The sequence below is a fragment of the Strongylocentrotus purpuratus genome, unplaced genomic scaffold, assembly GCF_000002235.5.
Source record: "Strongylocentrotus purpuratus isolate Spur 01 unplaced genomic scaffold, Spur_5.0 spur5_scaffold_6, whole genome shotgun sequence".
NCBI classification, from domain to species: Eukaryota; Metazoa; Echinodermata; class Echinoidea; order Camarodonta; family Strongylocentrotidae; genus Strongylocentrotus; species Strongylocentrotus purpuratus.
Window position 1 is genome coordinate 39,585,543 of NW_022145612.1, and position 24,575 is coordinate 39,610,117.

Here is a 24,575-nt window from a genome sequence, read left to right on the forward strand (position 1 = left end):
TCTCGATTTCAGGGACCTACGATCGCCGTATCCTAGCCATATAGAGCAAATGTGACCTAGGCATCATTTACACTTAAAACTAAAAACCACGGTGGCTTTTAATATTTCGATATATCCAAATCGGGTGGTTTACCACGCCCTAGCTAGCTGAACAAGCCTTAACTTGCGTACAAGTCTTGTAAGCGCGCTTTGTAAAATGCGCTTTACAACGCACACGTTTTGCGCGTTATTATACATGTGCTAGTAAGAAAGGGGATTTTTTTTTCTTTTCTTCACGTGACCCAATAATTCAATAAAATAAACCAACGTGATTAATCGATTGGCAGAATGGCTAAGCCATGCAACTTATCTACATCAAGATGCAGGTTGTTGTTTTCATCATTGTTTTAACCTCGCTGCAAGGTAAGTATACACACTGGTTATGTATAATCAATAGCTATAGGTTATTGATTTCCGGTTTCATTTGTCAAAAGTATCTAAATAGATCTAGACTACAACAAAAGGTAAAAAATCTCGTTCTTAATAATTTAATCAACAACAAAACAAAAAGATTGAAAGCTCTGCCACAGGTGATTATTTTTAACCCTTTTTTCCCCTTCTAGTGAATTGGTGTAGCCGGGTTCGGATGAACGCTGCTTTAGGTCTAAATGAATATTGTTGCTATTTTGCTGTGTCTTCTCTCGTCCTTAATTCGATTGAGGACTGGGACGAGCTACCTCTGTTCATCATCATCGTCGAACTGCCTTCTTTGGAGCAGTTCAAGGTGGCTCTTGTAACAATTTAGTTCCCTTTTCAGGAACCGTACCGCATAGAGCTGTATATAACAACTCTATGCTTTACCCTAATCTAGATGCTGAACAGGCGTTGATGAGTATTACCATAGAAGTAGAAGTAGAAGTAGAAGATTTTTCTAGCAATATCAAGCTCACATTCAACATTAAAAATGTTCTAATGACGCCTCTAGAAAATCTTATAAGGGTATTGTCATTGTTATTCACCGTGACATAGTTTTCTTTTTTGTTCACGTCCATCATGAAAGGCGGAGTCTCCTGGATGAATCTCTTCAAAGGGGAGAAACAGGAAAAATGTAAGCTCAATTCTTTTTATAAGTTTATTATTTCATAAATATATCTGTGATGTATCCAGAATCAGTAGCTACAGGGGGAGACTGAGGCACGCCCCCTAAAAATAATCAACAAAACAAATGAGAGAAAGAAAACAGGGAAATGTAACGTGAAAAGAATATTTTTGTCTTATAAAGTTTTGGTTCTGTTTTCTGAATATAATTTTTTATGATTGATTATTTTGAAAGGATTTGAAAAGTCCAGGATTAGAGTATTCCAAAGAAACAAGATCGATACATTTGATATCGTATGGCATCATGTTGTAAATTGAGCTCGCACACGTAATATTCTTGCTCTTCAATGTAACGCCCCTATACACCTTATCATTCTATCATTCCTAACATTCATTATGCCCTAGTCTACTGGGGTGACTGGTCTCAGTGGTCCGAGTGTGAACGGCACTGCTCGAGCGCAAAGGGCGTCAACAGACGCGTCCGGGTGTGTTTCCGTTCAGCGAACGATCAACATCTAATCCAGCCCTTCGCCGTATGCAACGGCAAGCTAGATGGCGATTTCTCTGAAGAAAATGAGTGCTATGATGTAAAGTGCGACGGAACAGGTCAGTGAATGGCAAAGATACGAAGAGACAATAGGGCACGTGCCCACCCCCCCCCCCCCCCCCATCGAATGATTATACAAAGGGGAACATTAAATGGATATAGAGTGACAGAAAGAGGGAGAGAGAAAAAGAGGGGTAAAGGGAGAAGAAAAAAGGTATTAAAATGAAAAGGTGTATAAGGGGGCTGCATAAAACTTATTATACATGAACAAAAATTATGATACAGTATTACAAGATAGGCCTACAGTGGGACACAGATTGATTGTCAAAATACTATAGAATACAGATAATATTATTTTGTATGCTCATAGACCCTCTTCCAATATGCCTCTTATCATGTTGCAAGTGCCCCCCCCCCCCCCCCCCATTACAGGAAATCACTGCCCCCTGGTATCTAGGAACAAATCAAACGAATTACGTGGGAGGAACGTGTCAACAGATCACTATCTAATAAAAACCCATTTGAAGTGGTCACATTGTATATTCAATCATTATGACAATTATATTTCTGTTTTCAAATTAACAATATGGAAACCTGATAGATTTCCATTTTTTCGCAAATCAATTTCACCATGAGGCATCGCGTGTTATTTATCGTTTGTGACTTCTACTTTAATATTTGATGACTTTTTACACCAATCTGCTGATGTTTAGAAACGAATCTATTATCAACCGAATTCCTATCAATGATATGTCTCCTTACCCCAACCATAGTGATGATGATCACGAAACGATAAGGGTCCATCGCGGTAATGATGTCATCTGTGATAAGATGACGACCGAGTCGTATAGTGAAAATCATGACGTTCCTCCCCAATAACACGTGGCCGTTCAGCATCCCTGGGCACGTGCTGGTGTATGTCGCAAGGCCTATTTGGACATAATTATTTTAAAGTAAAGTAAGCCCCTATGTAAAATTGGTAGACTACCGATGAAAATCTATACGCATGATGTGAAATTTGAATGTCCCATGCAGGCATACCAGTCTTGTAAAGATGATTACGCAAAGATGTTTTTTCAACGCCATTCTCGAGGAATACAGCTTTCTTTGTCTGTCTTTCGGTCTCTCTCATTCACGCTCTCCTCCCCTCCCCCCCCCCCCTCTCTCTCTCTCTCTCTCTCTCTCTTTCCTCTGTCCTTCTTTCTTTCCCCTTCTCTCCATTCCCCCTCTCTCTCCATCTCTCCTCTTGCTCTATTTTCTCTCCCTTCCCCTCTCTTCCCATTTCTCTCTTTATTTTAAATAATGTTTTCTTTCGCTTTCCGGCGCAGAATGTCTATTCAATATTTGCTCATGATGACATTTTGTCAGTATCTGGTGTCAATGTCTTTAGAAAAGCTTTATAATAAGTTTTAAAAAATGGGTACAATTTTGTTTTACCCGATCTCTTTTTACCCCGTAGACAATAATACCCCTGAGGATAATTACCTCTCGAAAAAAAATCTGCTTTTATTAAAACCAACTTATTACCAGGCTGGACTTTCCCTTTAACAAACAGGAGGGGTGATATTTTCGCGGGGGGGGGATGTCCTCGGGGTGGTAGTCCTTTGTTGTCCTGGGGCGGGGGTAATTGTCCTAGGGGGTACTTTCAGGGGTGGAGGTATTTGTCCTCGGGGTGGGGGTAATTTTCCGGGGATGATTGCCAAGGGGTAATTGTCCTGACGCTCTTTAAGCAACCGGTCCCAAACTTAATGAAAAAAAACATCTGCTTTACTCTTTAGGGGGCTTCGTCGGGACCTGGTCTGCATGGGAGCCCTGGACCTGTACCTACAAGAGTGGTATCTGCGGAGATGGAATCAACGTTAGGATACGGTCCTGTACCAAGGCTGGGGACAGTGTATCCCTCGACAGCAGTATGCGGGTAGCATCTGAGAACTGCCCCGAAGGTAGCGACACCGACGAAGAGAAATGCTTCGCAAGATGTCCCCGTAAGTTGTTTCGACTTAAAATAGAAATTTGGTTCAGGGACCCGCTTCACAAGGCCCTTTTTCATTAAAAAATTACACAAATCAGTAACAAATCTGCTGATAACCAATCAGAAGCAAGGATTTGTCACTGATGACAAGTTTTGTGAAACACCCCTCTGGTAAAGATAACTAATAATCATTATGTATGCTTCCTCATTCGTAAGTTGGTTTGGAAGAGTATCAGTATAGTAGGTATGCGCCACAAAAAGGATTGCTCTCTAATACTCACATATTCAAAATTATTATGAGAAATAGCTGGAAAGTTTAGACCAAACTATAATTATGCAACATGACTTTGTGTTTGTTATCCAAAATGATAATGTTTGCATGTGGTCCAAGTGATTTACAGCTATATTGGGAATTTTTTTTTCTTCTTCATTTTGATCTCATGATTAAGAAATCCCACAGTATAGCAACAATTTGTATGTACTACATTTGGTATTATCAAAGCCTCCTAATTGATTTCAGGATTTTTCGCTTGACCAGCTGTACTCGACATAATATGGGGATTTAATTTCCTATAAATTAAGAAAAGGTTATTTCGTTAAAGCTAAAACAAATCCAAATTGTACGAATACTGCAAACCATAATAAGGTTTGAATGACCAGGCCTCACCCCCCCCCCCCCCCCCTCCTCGGCAGTTACCGGCCACATTTATTTTGGTATATGAAACATTTCAATGATTGCATGTCTGCAGTGCGAATTAATGGCGGCACAATCATGCCCTGAATATCAATTGCTATGTTTTAAAGCGAACAAGTTCTTTATCATGATTATCTTCACTCATTTCTTTTTTGTCCTCATATTTATTTTCCAGCAAACACAAGAGCCGGTAAGTATACTTTCTATGAAGCAGTCTATTGTTTTTCTTCATTATGTTACTTCATTTCATACTGTATTCTTATCTGAATACTTTCACCGCAAATTATGTAAACTATCGGATTTCACTCCAAATTCCCAAAGGGCGGAGTTTAAAAAAAAATGATGTGCATCTGCCGTTCACTTGTATGACTTCCTGCTATCTTGATAACAAAATTGAGTAACGTGATTTCTGTAAGCGAATTTCCAATATTTGTGAACAATAAATACATTACCACAATAGATTGATTAAGTATTATTAAAAATCAAAAAATTAATGTATGACATGTTCATGTAAAAAAAACCTATTCACTCATGTTGCAGTCGTTGGCATATCAGTCACCAGAGAAAATATACATTTTTTATTGTTTGCTTCGTGTAGAATATCATCTAAAATTTGCCTAAATTATTAACTTACATATTAAAGCCAAGTTAACGTTTGGGTCTGAACTCTTCGTTAGATTAATATTCTTGATTCTAACAATTTCAACCTGTTGGAATATCTAACAAATTTAATGAGTGGTGTAATTTATTCCTCACATTAAACAAACAGCTGGGTGCAGATGGATTGTTACGAGCCTCTGTAAGTGAAATCGTAGTGCCTTTTATTTAGGCGCAGACAGAAATAAATGCCAGAGTTTAGGTTTCTCTCAAATAAATGCATTGACAAATCATGGAGGCGATATCAAAATATCTCACGCATGCATCTTTGGACACCAGAGAAACAACGTGTCATGTGAGAACTTGTGCAACAAGTTTCAACGTATTTTCGCCCACAGAACTATACAGTATATCCTGATCTTGAGCAACCGAAAAACACTGAAAAAGAACAACCATTTGTGTAACACTCTAGATCATCGACGTACGTGACATACCTCTTGGTTTACTACCATCAACCCAGAACTGTAGTCATGGACGTGCCTCGCCATAAAATGAGCTATTGACTTGATTGCCTTGCTTGGGTCGATATATGTCACTTGACAAAATGGAGGCGAAGGCGCCGAGTGTTGATTCTTTTAAAAAGGAAAAAAACATTGTGCGACTCTAGTACATCGCTTGGAGGTCATACCTCGGTCAGACCGCCAAACCAACTCAAGACCTACTCCAAACCGACCGAATCCTAGGCCATAGGGGTAATGGTATTGTTTGTTCGGTCCATAGTAGGTCTGGTTTCGGTCTTGCTGGTGTGACTGAGGCACTACTGAGAGTTTTGACGTGACTATGAGCATTTTTTATGCATTCTGTACATTAGCTTTACATTGTTTCGATATTTACACATGCACGTATCTTTGACACATACGATCTTGAGAGACAGGATTTCATCTGACTGCGGTCCGTCTTCTCCTTCTTCTTTTTCTTCTTCTTCTTCTTCTTCTTCTTCTTCTTCTCCTTCTCCTTCGTCTTCTTCTTCTTCTTCTTCTTCTTCTCCTTCTTCTTCTTCTTCTTCTTCTTCTTCTCCTCCTCCTTCTTCTTCTACTTCTTCTTCTTCTTCTTCTTCTTCTTCTTCTGTTTTCCCTCCTTTTTCTCCTTCTTAATCTTCTTCTTTTATCTTACATTGTTTTTTTCCTTGAAACTGAACTTCACAGTTCACGATTCCGGTTTTTTCTAGAGAAAGATGAGTCTCTTTTAAATTATTCGAAACGATTTGTCAATATTTTGCAGTCAAAAACCCCATGTAAGGCGTTAAATCCGATAAACAGATCATGGTTCTAAATCAAGACATTAGTAGGCTATGGTGATATATTTTTAACACGCGTGATTCAAGTAATGGTTTCACCATGTAGCGATTGGAAATTTATTTTCAAAGAGCATTTCCCTGGATAGATGCGGGTTATTTTGTATAATAAAGAATAATTAAAATACGGCATTACACGGTGATCCTTTTCACAGTTTGTTGTTTGATACGTGGATTCATGTAGATCTATTAAAAACCAAGCCGATCTGCCGTCATGTAACTTACATAATCTATCCGATTTTTATCAGTGATCCAAGATTGGGGCGTCGCTTAGGCGGGGAGGGTGGGGGGGGGTGCATGGGAATAGGCATAACGTTCAAATTCCACCAATTCAAAAGTTATATCATCGATTGAAAATGATGAAATATGTCGATATGGGAATCTGAGGAATTGTTTTTAGCTTTAACGCCAAATTTTCAATTCTTCAAGAAACGGGGGAAGGTTTGTGCGATATGTGCGACTGTTGGAAAACTTGTCTGTAAAGTTGTCACCCTTCCTCCTTTCCCCCTCTCCGGTAGAGGTGTAAGTTGAATGATAATATTTCTGAGAAAAACTCTGATTTGTTTCACCTTCCTACTTGAAATACTCATGCAATGCAACGTGATCTCAGTGTCACGTTGTATGTACGTTCAGAACTGAATGATATAATGTGAGACGTATGTTGTAGGTGTTATAAGAAGATTATAGATATGATGGTTGCATTCTGATTCCTCAACATTCTTCTACAAAATCAGCAACGTTGCCACCTCAGAACCATAACTCAAAGAAGGAGACAAATATAATAAGAGAAGGAGAGAAGGGGTTGGATAGAGGGAGTAAAAAGAAAGAGAAGAGATAGGGAAACAGACAGGAAGACGGCACCAACCTTAATTTTCTTCTCAGCGCATTCAAAACCATGTTCAGTATAATATAGTTTGTTTAGTAAAAATTTGCCTATAATCTATAGAAGATATGAAGTTGTCATACCGTGGACTTTTCCCGGAATGTTAATAATATTGAAAATCAATATATATTTTGTAAACAATAAAACTATTCATGTGGTGGGTTGTAAAGCCATCATTTGTTTTTAATCGGATTATATTATATAATGCAAACAAGTTATGGTAATCCATAGAATAAGCCTTGCAAAATGGACGGATTTAATCGGGAACTCCGTCTTAACAGGGGGAGCGGGGGGGGGGGGGTCACAGGCAACTTAACAGGTAGGAAATCTAAATGTCACACAAAATAATATGGCTCCGTGGCGCTCCTGTTCTTCTTAGTGATGATGCAAGAGGTAATTTCCTCTTCAGAATTTCTGTACCCTTTTATTTCCAAAAAGCTCGTATAATCATTATATTGAACACATAATATGGATGGAAAGTATCACAAATATTATAAAGATTGGAAGCCAAAGGAAAGTCAAGATCTGACTTGCCTCGTGGCTTTTTATAGGTGTCATTAGAGAACACCTGCAAAGGATTTGATCTCCAATCTGCTTTAAGCTAAGCCTTGAACTTCTCACGTGTTTGACGTTTTTCTGAATACTCAAATTGCTTATTTGTAGAATTATTTCCTTAAAGCTGTCGATCATTCTAAAAGTAGTTATAATACGCTTTGTTCTTGATTTCAATCCTTTTTCTGCGATTGTGGGCATCATTTCATAAAACCGTCATAAGTTCATGATCTCCGACGTACCATTGAAACGCATGTTGATTTAAACTCATGTTTTTGTCAATAGATGTCGACGAACTTATATACTCATGGCGGTACCATGAAGTAATGCCCCGATTACATTCACACAACCTATAGATCAATTTTACAGATGAGACCTCGAGATCATGTCTACACTGTTTAAAAGCTAAGGTGACTGTGATTTCGACCAATTATTAATCATGATTAGTGTATATAGTAAAGATAACGTGCTTGAGGTGACGGTATAAGAATAACTCCTGATGGCAAATTTAGTTTTAAAAACTATTTACAAGATTATATACTCTTACAACTTGCTTTGAATATTCTAAGAGATTATTAATACAATGGTATTTTATACATTCTTTTGCATAGTTTCATATAATGAAAAAGGAAAAAAGCAGAATGTTACAAATATAAACATTCTAGGAATAAAATAGACCTTGACCACGTCCTGACAATTTTCATACGAGTTTCACATCTTCATTAGATTAAAGATTATACTATCTTTAACCAAGTTGAACATACATAACATCCAATCCATCAAGGTTTGAATAGCATGGGGGAACGATGGTCTCTGTTCGTGCGCCCCCTCCCCTATCTCTTTCTCTTTCTCTCTCTTTCTCTCTCTTTTTATCTCTTTTTTTTCCTCCTCTCAAATTGTCTCTTTCTCTCATAATGTTTCAAAATCATGAATCCCACGACTGATGCATATCTGCAAGCTGTCTCTATACCTGTCATGTCTTTTTTTCATTTCCTCTCAAATCTGCCTGTTTTTGTCTGTCATATTCCGTCTTTAGTTTACTTTCTGCGCCCCTTTTATTTTCCTCTATCTTCCCTTTGTTTGTTTGTGTGATTGATTGATTATTCTTCTGTCTCTTCCCATCTCATCCTTCCTTCCTTCACCTTCCTTCCTCCGCCACAACCTCTCCCCCTCTCCCCCTCTCACCCACCCCCTCTCTATCAGTCTCTCTCTCTCTCTCTCTCTCCCTCTCTCTCTCTCTCCCTCTCTCTCTCCCTCTCTCTCCCTCTCTCTCCTTCCCTCTACTTGTACCTTTCTTCCTCTCTTTTCTCTCTTCCTTTCCCTGTATGTTATGTATCTTTCCCTCCCTCCCTGCACTATAAAATTACTATTCTATTGCCCCCGGTCACCTGCTAGCCCAGGTCAGCTGCGTGGCACTAGCTGCTCCCCGCCTTATCAAGAAGACATCTCTAGATTGGAACAGATGTGAGATGACGTCATATGTCATTAAAGTGACAGCTTCAGCCCTCTCTTGTCGAGTGGCTCATACAGGAATAGGTAGAAGATCAAGGCAATTTATTGTCGATTGTAAAGTGGGAGGCACTTCATTCTGTTAGTGATATAATAGGTCGTGTTTCAGTTTCTCTACTGTTCGCCTGAGATAAAGCTATTTATCTTAACGTCGACCATCAGCGGCGGTAACATAATTCATGGTCACCGGTCGAATGAATACATTACTTATTCCTCCCAGCCATTTGTAACTTAAAATAAATGTACTGAGTGCTCCTCTTGGGTGTATAAAGTTACAGTATGTTGCTTGCGCATTAAAAATTGCTCTTGGTGAAGAAGAATGTATTCATTTCTCAAGCATCTCTCCTTACATATTGTCATATCAAGATTGGTATTTGGCATCGACAGACAATTGCAAATGGCGAGGGGGGAGGGGTAGGGGCGGTCAGACCCAATGTGGCAAAAGAGAATAGCCCTCGTTGTTTTAAATTTTCCAACATTAAATGTGTAATATTTCGACAGCATTTGTTTCTTCTTTATGTATTCATCTGGTTAATATAAAAGAGGACATCGGATTACGAAAGCCCATCAAGAACAGCTTAATGTTTAGACTGGCACAGATAATGAGCACGATCGGTCTATTGAACTACCAAACACGACCACCTGTCACTAGCATACAAATCTAGATCTTAATGATCCTGTATTTGCTTGGAGAGCGTGACATAAGTTGTTGAATTCGCTCCTACAAAATATATTCCATACAGCGCCGAAGATTTTGACGGGGTAATCGAGGAGATTATGATTGAGGTATTAGACACGTTTTTCCTGGGGGGTGTTTCACAAAGATCTTAAGTCGAACTTATCTCTAAGTTGGACTTAAAAATTATGGAGAGCCATTTGTAGCCTTAAAATAAAATATATTCATAAACGAAAATTCAAGTATTTTAGACTTTTTATAAATTCCACATCAAGAAGATGAAATCTCCTTGATAATAGAAAACATGAAAGATTTGAATCAACATTTTATGCCTTTAAAAAAAGACAATTACAAAATATATATATGCTAACGGCTTTCCATAAATGTTAAGCCCAACTTAGAGATAAGTTCAATTTAGGATCTTTGTGAAACACTCCCCAGGATTTGTTTCTTCTCACTACGACCTCGACAAATAAGTATTTCAGTCTGGTAAATAAGTCGCATTACAATAACATAATGGTCCGAGGTTCGGATCCCTGAGAGGATATCAAGACATTGTTTTATATTTGCTACTTTCTACCCAGGTGTGGTAACTGAGAAACTGGTTGAGAGTGTTTCCACAGACATCGGAAAGTTACCCCAAGAAATATTTAAGATTTGAGACAATAAGATTTGTGACCATAGAATGTAATTTATTTGACATTTACTTGGTTGAAGATATCTATCGTTTTAAAGTTATTCTCACTGCAGTAGGTTGAGATTTTTTTCCCTCCTACTTTCCAGTATTCATTGATTGTTTTCGTATCTATTTGTGTATTCATTTATTCATTCATTAATTTCATTATCTATCTAATATTTACTTATTCATTATGTTGTGTTCTTCATACAGGGTAGTCGTTGATAACTTTCAGTTATATTGTTCGTTCATATTATGATGGATTGAAATCTAAACTACTGTGATATGTGTTCATTATTATGTGGAATTGTTACATAATATACATTTATTTAATGAGGGAAACACGCTAAAGCCACCTGAGACAATGGTCGTGTACAGAAGTGCTACCGTGTTTATCAATCTCCCTCCTCACAGACAAACACATTGTTTCTCTCTATGTCTGTCTAGCTCTGTCTGACTCTCTCTCCCCTTTCTGTCTATGTCTGTCTCTCTCTCTCTCTCTCTTTCTCTCTCTCTCTCTGTCTCTGTCTTAATCTCTGTATATAAAAAAAGAAGTCTTGAAAGAATGGACTGACATAGAATACCATCATTACCTAATAACCTTACCGTATGCATTCTCCTCGACAGATAAATATGGCGGATGGAGCGACTGGACCTCGTGGGCATGCACCAAAGGATGTAAGCCTGGATTGAAGGCTAGTCGTGAGAGAAAGTGCAATAACCCCTTACCACTCAAAGGCTACTCCTGCCCTGGAGAGTCTTCAGAAAAATCTCCTTGTGAAGAGTCATGTATAAAACGTAAGTTGTTGTCAGAGCGTAGCGTAATTCCAGTCATAGGGGGGGGGGATGGGGGCAGCAGCATCGTTTTTACTAGGTGAGGGAATTTTGAGAGACCAAGGCCAGCAAACGTAATCTCTTTCCTCCCCCCCCCCTCTATCTCTATCTACCTTTTGCTTCCGCCATTCGATTTGACATATGCCCTCTCCCCATCCACAGCCACACCACTATGCCACTATTTAATATCTCTTAGGGATTTATTATTTGTATCAAAACACTGAACAATGAAACTCGAGGCATGCGCCCCTTGTATTAATGTGGAGGTACCTCCTAATGTACGCCAATGTTAAGGTAATTAAGCCCACTCTTTTTCAAAACCTTGGTTCCACGAATACGTGCATATCATTTTGTGCATGCAATTTTCATAAGGACTTCTGATATAAACACGAAATGGAATGGCTGATATGTTTTAAAGCGCTCATTATGTTTAAAATGTGTACATTTTATATTTTTTCTTCAAATGTGAACATTAATATGTATTTTTACATATTTTATTAAATGCTTTGCATGATATTCAAATTTTACCAAGTTCACATCTTCTTTAGACAACAATAATTATTATGTCAGAAAAGAAGCCAGGGGCACATCATTTCAAAGATACACATATTTTCTTTCGGCAATAGTGTTATTAATTAATATACGGATGATCTAGTTTTGCCAGTGTCAGCAGTATCATCATGATTATTATATTGATAATGTCCTTCACATGATTGTACTCCGTCATGATATCATTGTAATGATATTTTTGTTGTTGTTGTTATTTCATATATGTGTTCCTGAATGATTGACGTAACACCTGTTACATGGACAAATTATTATGTTATGCAAATATTCATTTCTTTTCATTATTCTGAAAGTATTGATTAAGTTTACACAAATTTAAATATATGCCTACAACACGTTTAACAATTATTGAATCATTTGGCGTCACCTGTACCAGCGAATACAAAGAAAATTGAAGCTTTATTTCCTTCGGGCTGCTCTCCCTGTATGTACTTGAGCCAGATGGGGATACATTGAGACTTCCCGTACTTTGTGTGTGTGAAAAAGAATAATACATCAAGTTAATAATATTTTTCCAGTGAAAAAGTATGACACAAAATCAATTCCACTAAGAACGCAAACAAATTGTGTTAGTCATTGGTATTACTACCAATTTTTTTGTAATAAAACGGACAAAAGTAAATGCTCACTGAATGATTTCCGGATACGTTTGCCAAAAGGTACAAGAAAAAATTAGCGACACGTTTTTTAGGATATCAGCAAGTATTTTTTTTAAAATCATGTAATACATTGTATGCACGCTTCCCAAACGAAATTTCGACCTTCGTAATTTTATTTCAGTGATGTGATTTGGTTTGGTACGATTTTTTTAAATTTAAATTTTATTTTGATTTGATGAAATCTCAGAATGGGGTGAATGGCTACACTGGACTCAATGTACCAAGACGTGTGATCAAGCTATGAGAGAGAGAACGAGAGACTGTAAGGGTACAGGAAAGCCTTGTGAAGGGGAAGTTAAGGAGACAAAACGGTGCCTGGATCAGACGAGACATCAGCTCTGTCCCCCAGGTAAGAAGGCCCTGGTACAGCTAAAACTCAGGCCTTTACTTAATGAATAATGACATCTATATAATTCGGCAGTGTCACCATCGCCTCTGATTAGGCAGTTGTATCTTCTATACGAGTGTCAGAATTTGTTTGTATTGCTTGTTTTTCCTCGTTTACGATTTTAATTCACGGGCTATAGGGTCAAGATTACAGCTCGATATTGTTTCCACTTTTAACCCTGGCTATTTCTATTCAACCATCCTTTGACCGACAGCGCAGTTTTAATCAAATGCTCTCAAAGCCGAATAAAGAACAGGCCATCTAATACAATAATATTGCCGTTTTAAAGATTCATGAAGGTCTGGCTTTAGCCTCTATCCTTACTCTTGAATGACCGAGGTCAAGAGCACCACGGCTCTAGCGCTTGATGACCTGAAAGGCTTTTAAATAAATAATGACAGCTGCAGGTGATATTAAAAGTATTATAGTTATATATTTACCTTTTTTTTTAAATGTTGTGTTATCGCTTTCAATCCCATTTACACCTTTCATTGTGATCATATTACGTATAGTCTTCAAGTATAGGCTATTTCCGTGTCATCTGTCTCCTCCCAACCCTGCTCTGTTTCTCTCTCTCTCTCTCTCTCTGTTTCTCTTTCTTTTGTAATCTTAAACCCACTATTTCTGTTTCTCTTTCTTTTGCAATCTTAATCCCTCTCTCTCTCTCTCTCTCTCTCTCTCTCTCTCCCTCCCTCCCTCTATCTCTTGCTCCATAACCTATCCCCACTCTCTCTCTCTCTCTCTCTCTCTCTCTTTCTCTGCACAGTCGATGGGAAGTGGTCAATGTGGAGCTTCTGGACAGAAGGGTGCAGTGTGACCTGTGAACGAGGCGTCAGGGTCAGGGAAAGAAAATGCAACAATCCTCCACAAGCAGGCGTAGGCAAAGGTGAGATGATGATACAAGAGAGGGAGACAGACGGAGAACAAGAGAGAGACAGACAGAGACAGAGAGAAGGGGGGCAGACGGATAAAAAGAGACAGAGAGACAGAGAGAGGGGGCAGACGGAAACAAAGAGAGATACAGAGAGAGGGACGAAGAGAGATGCGAAATGAGATGGCATAGAAGCAAAGAAGGGGATGAAGGGACGAAACGAGGAGGGGGGGGGGCAGGGGCCTCCCCTGGCACCTATCGGGAATTGTCAAGAACAGACATCATTTTTTTAACAAAATGGACGACTCAATACAAAGCGCTAGTGGTATCAATTTACGGTTGCGATTATTGAAGTTTAGCAGTATTTACTGAAGGCTCCTTTTGGAACGTGTACCGGTCTTGGAAAGAACTAAAATACATTGCAAATCATCAAGTTACAAACCCATACGTTACAATTAGCTTTCTCTGTAAGGTCTGAGCCCCCAGGAAGTGTGTAGGTCAGTGGACAATAAATCAATCTCTTTTTCTGAAAAGACTTCTAAAAATACGTTGTTTCACGTTCTCAATAACCTGGTAGGATTTGTTTCTTGAAATACCAAAGTTAAATCTTCAGACAAGAAGGAAAATATTTAGGCAGAAATCCCTCACAAAAGAAGAATTCCAATCAATGCAGATTCCATTTAGAAAATTGATATCGTGTTTTCAACATTATCTAAACAGTGACGTATCCTGCGAAATATTTCAATATGAATTGAAATAGGGAAAGAGAAAGAGAGAGAAAGAGAGAGAGAGAGAGAGAGAGAGAAAGAAGAATGGAACATTTTACAAGTTTGATCGAATTACAGAAGGCATTTAAGGATTAACATGGTGGAAAAACCCACGAAACACTGCGCATTGTAACATAATTACGAGGCTTTAAAAAAAAAGGCACTTCAGAAAATTGAAATTTTATACGAATTACGTTTCTACAAAAATAGTAAAACACCTCTTCCACATGACAAAAATATTCGAGAAGAAGGTTGGGATGTTAAAAATAGACATCATCGCGAAAGAAAAGCGGGGAAGGGTTGACGGGTGAAAACGGGAGCTGTACCATCGACTGACATTTTGCCGACAGAACGACTTAAGAGAGGAGGATACTGATATGGGTAAGAAGCTCTTCTCTGACGTGTGGAAGACGTAAGGATCCAAAATGGAGTTTTATACCTCGCGGCGGGGTGGAATTGGAGTTAGAGTGAAATAAAATCGAAGATGTCGTCGCGATTAATGGACTGATAGCGAGGATTAACTCGATATATGGACGAGAAAGTGGACGGGAAAACGGATACCTAATAGGCCCTCATCCAAAAATAACCAAGCGCTTATTCGTACGTTGCAATAACAGAAATGCGAGCTGCCCTTCTCGTCGTTGTTCGCATACGTACGAGGCGGGGGAGAAACTTGGGGATTGCGTTCCCTCCTGAATATTAAAACTGTTTTATGCATCAGTTAATATACTTCAACGTCGAAATCTTATTAAAAAATGAACAAGTACAGCTAGCTCACTACCAGTGGGTGACACAATATTACAAAATGTTGTAATTTTGCTCGCTCGCTAAGCATGCTAAGTTTCTGGAACTGGAAAGTTGATAATGGGGTGAAAGGCAACAACCCCCCCCCCCCCCCTGTTACCCCCTCCCCTCTTATTCCCTTGCGAAATGAGGCTAGTACGTCTATGCTTCGCAGAAACCATGATGTAGATCGTTTCAGCAAGAATGATGTGACCTACTCAATATACTTTCTATACTGACTTCAATGTCATTTTAGTTATTATTTATGAATCCCCTAAACGTATGCTAGCCCCTCCTAACTTATAGAATGATAAAGGGATTTTGACAAGGTTTTTTTTTAGGGGTAGCCATAATATTGATTAAGATTCCATTTCCATTTCCATATGCGATGTATCATGATGCCTTAAATCGATGGCAGAAAAGAAACAATGTGATGAGTGAAGTGTGCCAATAAACGATATAAATTAATATAAATGAAAACAACGTCAACTATTTTTTTCGGGGGGGGGGGTATATACATGTAGGAGGGTGCTCCTTTCTTCTTTTGATCTTCTTCTGTTTTGCTAGTAAAATGTTATTTTAAATGTTTCAATAAACTGTACAAAATTGTTATAATCATATTAACATTACATACTTGTAAATGATTTTGATATACATACACACTCTAAAAAATAGACATTATTTTGCTGACGTCAACTACATTGGTTGCTTTTATGTCCCAATCACTTTGGATGGTGGATATTTCGCTATAGCCTCCCCCCCCCCCCCACCCCCTCTCCCCTTCATGTATACATCGGCGGATTTAAGGGACGTCATTCGACCCTTATGTTACTTTTCGGATAATTTGTTGAATTGTGTCCTCCTTCCCTTTTTTAATAATTTCTTTACAGAATCCTTGGTATGCCCTTGCTGGTATTGTGTCTCTCTTTGTTTTCAGATTGTAAAGGAAAAGCAAATGACACGATGCCCTGTACGATCAACGTTCCGTGTCCTGTGGATGGGAAGTGGGAGCCGTGGGCGCCAGTCAGGCACTGCTCCAAGGATTGTGGGGGAGGGTCGGGGTACAGTAACCGGACCTGTACCCCTCCTAGAAACGGGGGCACACCATGCGAAGGGAACTTTGAGAATTTTGAGCTGCCGTGTAACATTGAGGATTGCCCAGATGCTACTCTTCCTCCCGGTGGGTATCTAGTGTTCTTTTTGGGGAGTAAATACATATCATTCTTATAAATATATTGTAAGTTTTTTGGTAAACAATTTGGGAATGTGTGGGGTCGAGAGGAGGGGGGGGGATGTATTTTTGCTTGCGGCCATCAGCCCGTAAAGACAAAGATGAAATTAGTTAAATTAATTAAGCTTAACTGGATTGACTAATTATATATGGAGAGCCGAATGATACACTTAATATTCCGTGCACGTTGTCGTGTTTCTGTAACAAAATGGATAAATCCAGACTTCACGTGAAATAGATATCACGATGACATGATTTTGTTTTTTGTTATTGTTATTGTTGTTCATGATTGTGTTTACTTTTTACATAATTTTGGTGTTTTATCGTAATTGAAAAATCGACACTTGGCGTTTTATAAATCAGTAAACTGGCTGTGATACTGGTTTTACCCAGTTAAAACTTGGACTAAACTAGGATGCTTTTATGAATACCAGCATCCATTGTTATTGTTATCGATATAAAACATAATTCCTTTGCCTAAAGAGTAACGACGTCAAGTCCTTTTGATCAACTTGAGATAATGTTCACCACGATTTCCAACAATAAGATTCTTCAAACTGTTCTTGAAATTCAGAAATTGATATCGATGCCTTGTAATGTTGGAAGCTTTCTTTCTTGCCCTTTCTCACTTAACAATTTTGAGTAGAAATTCAATCTTCCATTTAAAATCATCAAGTCAAGATCGGGCAAATTACTCACATATATAAAGAAACCGATACATTATTGAAGGTGAAATCACCAATGAGTGCGTAATAAAAACCGAATAGGGATTGTAATACTTACCGTATTAGCCGTGCTTCCTAGAGTGAACTCGTGAGGAGTATTATGTCACATATCGTTAGCCATATCATGATCAACTGGATGTGTTGCTTTATGTTCAACTCTCAAGAAGGGGGAAAAAAAGTTAGAAATGGAGGAGTAAAATGAAAAGGAGGAAAAAGAGGATGATTATGAGAAAATAATGATTAAGAAAGGAAATATACGGAGCAGGATTTTTTTTTTAAAAGCTCTAACCACATAAAAAAGAAGCCGACTTAAGTTCTCAAAGGCGCATGAAGAAGAAATGGAAAATTAAAGAAGCACAAGGAATAGAAGAAATAGAACGCTCACGAAGAAGGGAAGAAAATGAATGGGGGAAGCAGAAGTAATTGAAACTCACTCGGAGTAGTCCAAAAGACAAAACTTCCCATTTCTTTCTCGAATGTGTACGATTTTGTATGTTTGAGCGCTATCTTCGAATACTAAACAAATCAAAACAGAAACAAATCCTTCAAACGCTTGTATCAACTTGATGTTGGCCAGTTTAAGAAGGATTTAGTAAGATTCCTCTTTTTCACATGTCTCCTTGTTTCATGCTGTTTTGTGTTCTCTTTTGTTTACAGCACTTGCTAACGGCTTGAGGAAATTGCTAGATGGTAAGTCGACAATATAAAATAATTATTGTATCACATATCTATTTTGAGAAATTCTCGCGACTTCCTCCTTTGGAAACTATCCGGACTTTAAAGTCCAATTGTGGGGTGTCTTTAAATCCTGACACACCTGTCGCCTGATCATCATTCTGATCAGGTTTTTATACTACACATGACACTGAATATACTCAAACCAAGGTGTATTTCCCAAGGAGACAATGGGGAAAAGACGAATAGAAATCAACTAAAAATTAAACACTTATCGCTATATAAAAACTAGCAATTAATATTATTTTCCTCAATAAACCCAACCACTCCAATTATTTCAAAGTCATTTGGCAATTAGGGCTTTCGCTGCGGAGTGCTAGCTCTCCCACGAGAGATTCGTAATAGCAGATCGGTTGAAGTGTTTAAAATACTCTTAAAACGTAATGATTCTTCCGGTATATATTTAATTGATCTGTCATTTTTGCATGTTCCATCTTACCTTTTTTCCTCTGTTTGTAACGGAGATGCTGTAATGTGATCTCTATTTAGTTCTGTTTTTTTCACAAGTGCGCCTTGAGCAATCGATTTCAAGGGGATTCGGAGGCGTACAAATCTCATATTATATCATTAATTTTTACAACAATCTCTTTTGCAAGAGGGCAAAGGTCATAACGGGACCCGGATGGACGGTGAAGTAATTAATATTAATGAAGCTATTACTTCTTCAACCATCAGATCTGCCTGTCTATACTATATATTTTTTAAAAGACACAAACCAACGAACGGGCCCACCTAATTTGGTGACTCAATGTTTGCTCCTGGCTTTATTCAGTCAAAGATTTAGTGTTGCAAGGGATAACAACTAAGATTTAAGGTTGGGGTTTGGTCCCGGTTTGGTCCATGAATGAAGTTGGGAATTCGGGTTGACTGCTAACATTTTTCGTCGAAGCGTGTGCCGGTGGACCAGATTTTTTAAAGGTTACAATGTTCGTCGTGTGCCGGCAAGAAGGCCGTAGCTGCAGTTGACGATACAAAGCTGTTACGGTCTTCTTGTGATAGCCAGCCAACGAAATACCTTTAGGCAAAATATCAAATCATACCCCAAAAAAATTCTTTTTCTCCTTGCACTCATCAGAGAGTCATGTGAATCTAGGGAGAGACCCAGGGGATAATGCTTTGATGGACTGTACTGCAGCTATACGCATCGTGCATCAGAATTATTCAGATGCTCGGATAGAATGGAGAAGGAACGGACAACGTCTTGCCATAGACGGTGCACGGATACAGCTGGACACCGGCAGACTGGGTGAGTCACGTCAGGGGCTACCTATAAAATGGGCAGATCGATGGCATGAAACGCCCCTTGATCATCTATTTATGAAAACATACGGGAACGGGAGGGGTAGAGAATAATCAATATTTTAAGACCCCCTTATTGGGAAGAAAAGTGGGGAAGGGAGGGGGGGGAGGATGTCAGGATTTTTAAGCTGAACCCCCCTATCGGCTGAATGATTAATAGGGATATTCAAAAATTGTATGCCCGATATGTTGGGTTTTTTCTTAATTCATTTGCCAGCCAAAAGTCATGAAATGTGCATTACTTTTTTTAACTTGAAAGAGAATTGAAATTGGGAACATGATTGTTGTAAATTCGCTCCTTCCTCGTCTTTAAAAAAAACTTCTTTCTCTACAATCAGGGGGGGGGGGGCACGTGCCAATTAACCGTCGAAGATAAGCCCCACCCTATCATTGTGAACAATAAATTATTTCCAATCCATAATATTAGTCAGTAGTTAAGGTATAAATAACTCTCATTTTTTGTGTTAATTCATCGATGTGTTTGACTATCGCAGTTTTCGAAGCAGTGAATTCTGGAGACAACGGAGTGTACACCTGCCAAGCCGAAGCTGGAGGCGTAAAAAACGTCATCCTAGCTGTGTTCAGTTTAGCAGGTGGGTGTTCATTTGAAAGGCATATCAAAAACTTTGTCATTAAATCATAGTCAGTCATGTTAATTAACTAGCTTGTGACATCGTGCTGCATTAATCGTCTTTCACACTTTCACAACGAACGGGTGCCGAGTTGGACGCCCTGAGGCAGCTTCGAATAACTTTGGAATTGATTCGACATAACTCTATAGAACTCGTGGAAATTCGCACTCATTAGCATTTCAAGCATGTAATTTCTCTGATCTCGCTCTCAGACGTTGCCGATCTTGGTTCCGATCTTTCCCCGAAACCCGGATGCTCCCGATCTGCAAGATCTTGGCAGAACGCATTCAAAATCGTAATCACACTTTTCCGAGTTGGGTGCACACAGTCGTAGCTAGCTCGGTCCACCTCGTAGTTATTCGTATTGTTCGAAGCGTCGTTTAAACTTGTTTACAAGCTCATACGCATTGGACGCATCTTGAGTTCAGGAAAGAAGCACATCCGTTTTGGCAAAGTGTAAGAAGGGCTAAACAGTACTTTATATCTATTACAAAAGATCGTGAGTCGGTACGAATTTTTATGACTTACGCCGAGTTATTTCATGAGGTGTGTGTATCACTTGTCCCGAGCTCGGTTGGGTCAAACTTAGCACCCAACTTGGTAGAATGTGAAATGGGCTTTACCTCTCGTAATAACAGGAAATCCTCATCGAAATGCCATCGAAAAAGAAGTGGAACTGTGAAGAGGGAAACGAGAATTACTTATCGTATTTTATTTCCAAACAAGTATATACTTAACAATCCCGAGGGAATAGCATTGAAATGAGATTGGTTGTAATTGCTGACTGAATAATGATTTTCTGAAGGCAAACAGGAAATGAGCTTTCTTTTCGCATAGAATTACCTCGCTCACATTTTTTGTTGACACCAAGTACAAGTCGGTGAGAGCGCGAAAATAATTCGGGCTATCTAGGCATAATTCGTACTGACGGGATTAGTATTGACCCAGAAAATCTGAAATAACTCGGATATTAAACGTAGCATAATTACTACTGACTCGTATTGGCTAGTATTGACTGGACGGCTAATGAAAATTAAGATGTCAGGATGTCCCAAACACGTCTTTCACGTGGATTTCGGATTTCTCTGCTGCCATTTAAACAGAAAAGATTTTATCGCACTAAAATCGTTACATTGTTACAATGTTACATTTCTTTCCAAGCTCCCCATACATGAATATAATATGCTCGAAAAATTACGGCCACCCATCTTCGTAAAATGTGAGAGAAGCTTATACTCATCAATAGACACATTTTTACAAAGCCAATGAAACAGATGATGTCTGCAAAATTCGTGCTATATCGTGTTATATTATAGCTCAAAGATATACGGCCAACCCAACTTCGTAAAAATTAATGTGAGAGAAGCTTATATATACACATCCATACATTTTACACATCAGCCAATGAAACAGATGATGCCTGCAAAGTTCGTGCTATAACGTGCTGTATTCGTACCAATACAGTAGAAACTGCATTTTATCCAAGCTCCCCCCCCCCCCTCCCCACCATTATTAGCATTATAGCTCATTGAAATATGGCCACCCCAATTATGTGAAATGTGAGAGAAACAATAGACACATTTAACACATCCGATAAAACAGGTGTTGTCTGCAAAGCTAGTGCTATATCGTGCTGTACCCGTACTAACATCGTAGACATTTACATTTCTGTCCACACTTCCCCACCTTGAATGACGGAGCTCGTAATATATCGTGTCGTATTCATATCAACATTGGGGATATAATTTATTTTTCCCGTTGCCCCCAAAATAGGAATAATTTTCCTTAACTCTTTCCACGAAATGGTTGTGACAATAAAATTACACTCAATAATATATACCGTTTACATCTTCCCAGAACTTTGTTGATATATCTTTATTCATCTTTGTGCGTTATTGATTTTTGCTCGTTTTGGAAAACTCGGAAAATGCGGAAAACAACTACCCAAAATGTGAGAGACATGCCAACACTTTAATGGACACATTTTACATAAGCAGGTGCTTGAGGGAAACTAATGACAGTGGCAGTGAAAAACATATTTATCTGCCCTCATTAGGCGGTGAGTGAGGTGATTGATGGATTTGAAGAAGCCAGAAGGCGACATTCTCAGTTGCCAGAGAGATAGAGAGATAGATAGAGAGAGAGAGAGAGAGAGAGAGAGAGAGAGAGAGAGGGGGGGGGGCAAAAGGATTATCTTAGTGAGATAAAGGAAAGAGATTATAAGGAGATGAAGGAAAGGACATGCACATCTGAATATATCCATAAAACCTCTTTCAAGTACACATAGAGAGAAAGGAGAAGAATGAGGAGAGGGAGAAAGAGAGAGAGACAGAGACCGAGACAGAGATAGACAGACAGAGTGACAGACACAGAGAGAGCGCAATAGAAGTAGACAGACTCAAAGACATGTATACAAAGTTAGACGAGATGATGGATAGAGGTTTGGAGAGAGACAAAGCAGATGAGACAAATAATACAAAATTGTGAAGGCGTACAAACGGAAATACACAAGAAATAATAACAGATAGCGACAGAGAGAGAAAGAATATAGAACTAGGACAAAAAGAAAAAGAAAAATGCATGAAGAATCGAGAAGAACATCAAAAGAATAGGGAGGAAAGAGCTTTAAAATTGTATGACTAGCTCACATTTGAAAAACAAACAAACAAACAAACAAACAAGCACGTGCATTTTACTGCGTAGTACCCCAGTACGATGTAGATGCAAACGAATAAAATTTGCGGGAAACAAAATGTGAAATAAATAAACATAAAACCAAACAGAAATGAGATCTTGATAATCCGACATGGATCGCCTGCTAATCGCCCATTCATTATCGATCCGTTTGATACTGTTGCCCCTGGTTACGGCGTGTGGATAAATAACATTTCATAATTTGCACACCTGACAAGCGATCAATAAATTGTGTAGCATGGAGTGCTGTGTTCATACCCTCCCCCATCTCTCAGATCTCTCTCTCTCTCTCTCTCTCTCTCTCCCCCTGTGTGTGTGTGTGTGTGTGTGTGTGTTTTTGTCTCTCTCTCTCTCTCTCTCTCTCCCACCCCCCCCCCTCTCTCTCTCTCTCTTTACCTCTCTCTCTCTTTCTTCCTTCTGCCCTTTATTTTCCACCATTCGATGGGGGAAAGTGCCCCATGCCCCTGTGGCTACACCACTTTATGTAGGTCTGTAGTACAAAATGCAAGGACGACACTCGATTCAACCTCCAACAAGGGAAATAAAATCGATTGTATGGCTAGCAAATATTGAGTTTAATGGGTGAATGTTTATCTTTTAGCCTGTCAGGGTGTGGTAACGGTGGTTGTATCTTGGAATTTTAGGAAGTTAGAATTATGACGATAAAATTATGACAATCTTCGATCACTCTCTTCTCTCTGCCTTAGTGGATTCGTCCGTTCATCAAGAGAAATGAAGGGAGAGGAAATGGGGAAGGGTGCTAGGGGTTTTTGCGAGGAAGACCGGCGCTTCGTGCCTGAATATTTTCAGGTTCTAATGTCTAATTTAATAGTTCTTAATTTTCTTATTGTCTGGTTTCGATTTTTCAATTTCCTATTTCAAATTGTCAATTTCAAATTTCTAACAAGACAAATTAAAATATCTATTTTGGTAACATTTTTATTTCGTCATCAAAATGCCACATATTATGTTACAGATATTACGTAATTCGGGCACCTCGCTACCCGAATATGATAAAATTGCACCTCTCTAGTCTCTACCCGAATATAAGGTGGGCGTTTCCCGAATAGGTATTTTCAAGATTCTAGGAAGCAGACGCCAATCCTCGACTTGCACACCTACATGGCTGAAGTATAAAATCTGTTCAAAATCAATTGCGTTAATTGTAGAGCAGTTCATTATCGTATTTCAAATTTTTCCTATAAAGATATATCAATATATGATATACCATTATCGAAAATGTTAAAATACGATAATCATTGTCGCTTACTTGTCATCTTTTATAGAGGCAAACTTAACAGCGGAGTTATTCCGGAGACCCCATTACACCATCCATCCCACTTCTGAAAGATGCCCTTCTTTTCTATCTTTAGAACTTTTATTTTCTTGACCAAGATGAGATCGTAGAAATACTATGATGGGAATGTATAAATACACAATTGAAATGCTGTAGGTTCCGGAGGAAAAGGTCAACGTTTGATATAAAATCTAAAAACTTTCTTTTTAAATCGAAAGCTTTTGACGACATTAAAATCGTACGGGAGTTCCAAGACATTGATGAAGAAAGGTTGCGAATCGATTGGACGTGCTTGTGGAAAGAAATTAAGAAAATTGAGAAAACCTTTCCCTAATTGTGTCAACATGACTCCGTTTTATGCAATTCCAAATTAGAAAGCTTGTCGATAGTCCGTCGACTTTGGTTGCAAGTAGTTTCATCTCGGTCGAGGTCGAGAACGAATTTCAAGGACCTTGTATTACATAAAAAGAAAACGGCATCGATAAAATGCATCGTAACTGCATGGGTTATTATTGGTTAGAGAAGTTAGAAGTTTATCTAATTGCACTTCAGCTGC

The 24,575-nt window shown here is 38.7% G+C and overlaps 1 protein-coding gene across 1 annotated transcript in view; it reads left to right on the top strand.

Annotated features, from left to right (window-relative positions):
- Positions 1–338: 338 nt before the first annotated feature.
- LOC105436761 overlaps positions 339–24,575 on the top strand; it is a 30,022-nt gene continuing 5,785 nt past the window's right edge. The window contains exons 1-11 of the mRNA XM_011662674.2: positions 339–402; positions 1,483–1,683; positions 3,403–3,609; positions 4,466–4,480; positions 11,165–11,335; positions 12,785–12,946; positions 13,752–13,871; positions 16,344–16,586; positions 18,020–18,052; positions 19,173–19,343; positions 19,891–19,989. Of these exons, the coding sequence (XP_011660976.2) occupies positions 339–402; positions 1,483–1,683; positions 3,403–3,609; positions 4,466–4,480; positions 11,165–11,335; positions 12,785–12,946; positions 13,752–13,871; positions 16,344–16,586; positions 18,020–18,052; positions 19,173–19,343; positions 19,891–19,989 (1,486 nt within the window). The remainder of the gene's footprint in view (positions 403–1,482; positions 1,684–3,402; positions 3,610–4,465; positions 4,481–11,164; positions 11,336–12,784; positions 12,947–13,751; positions 13,872–16,343; positions 16,587–18,019; positions 18,053–19,172; positions 19,344–19,890; positions 19,990–24,575) is intronic.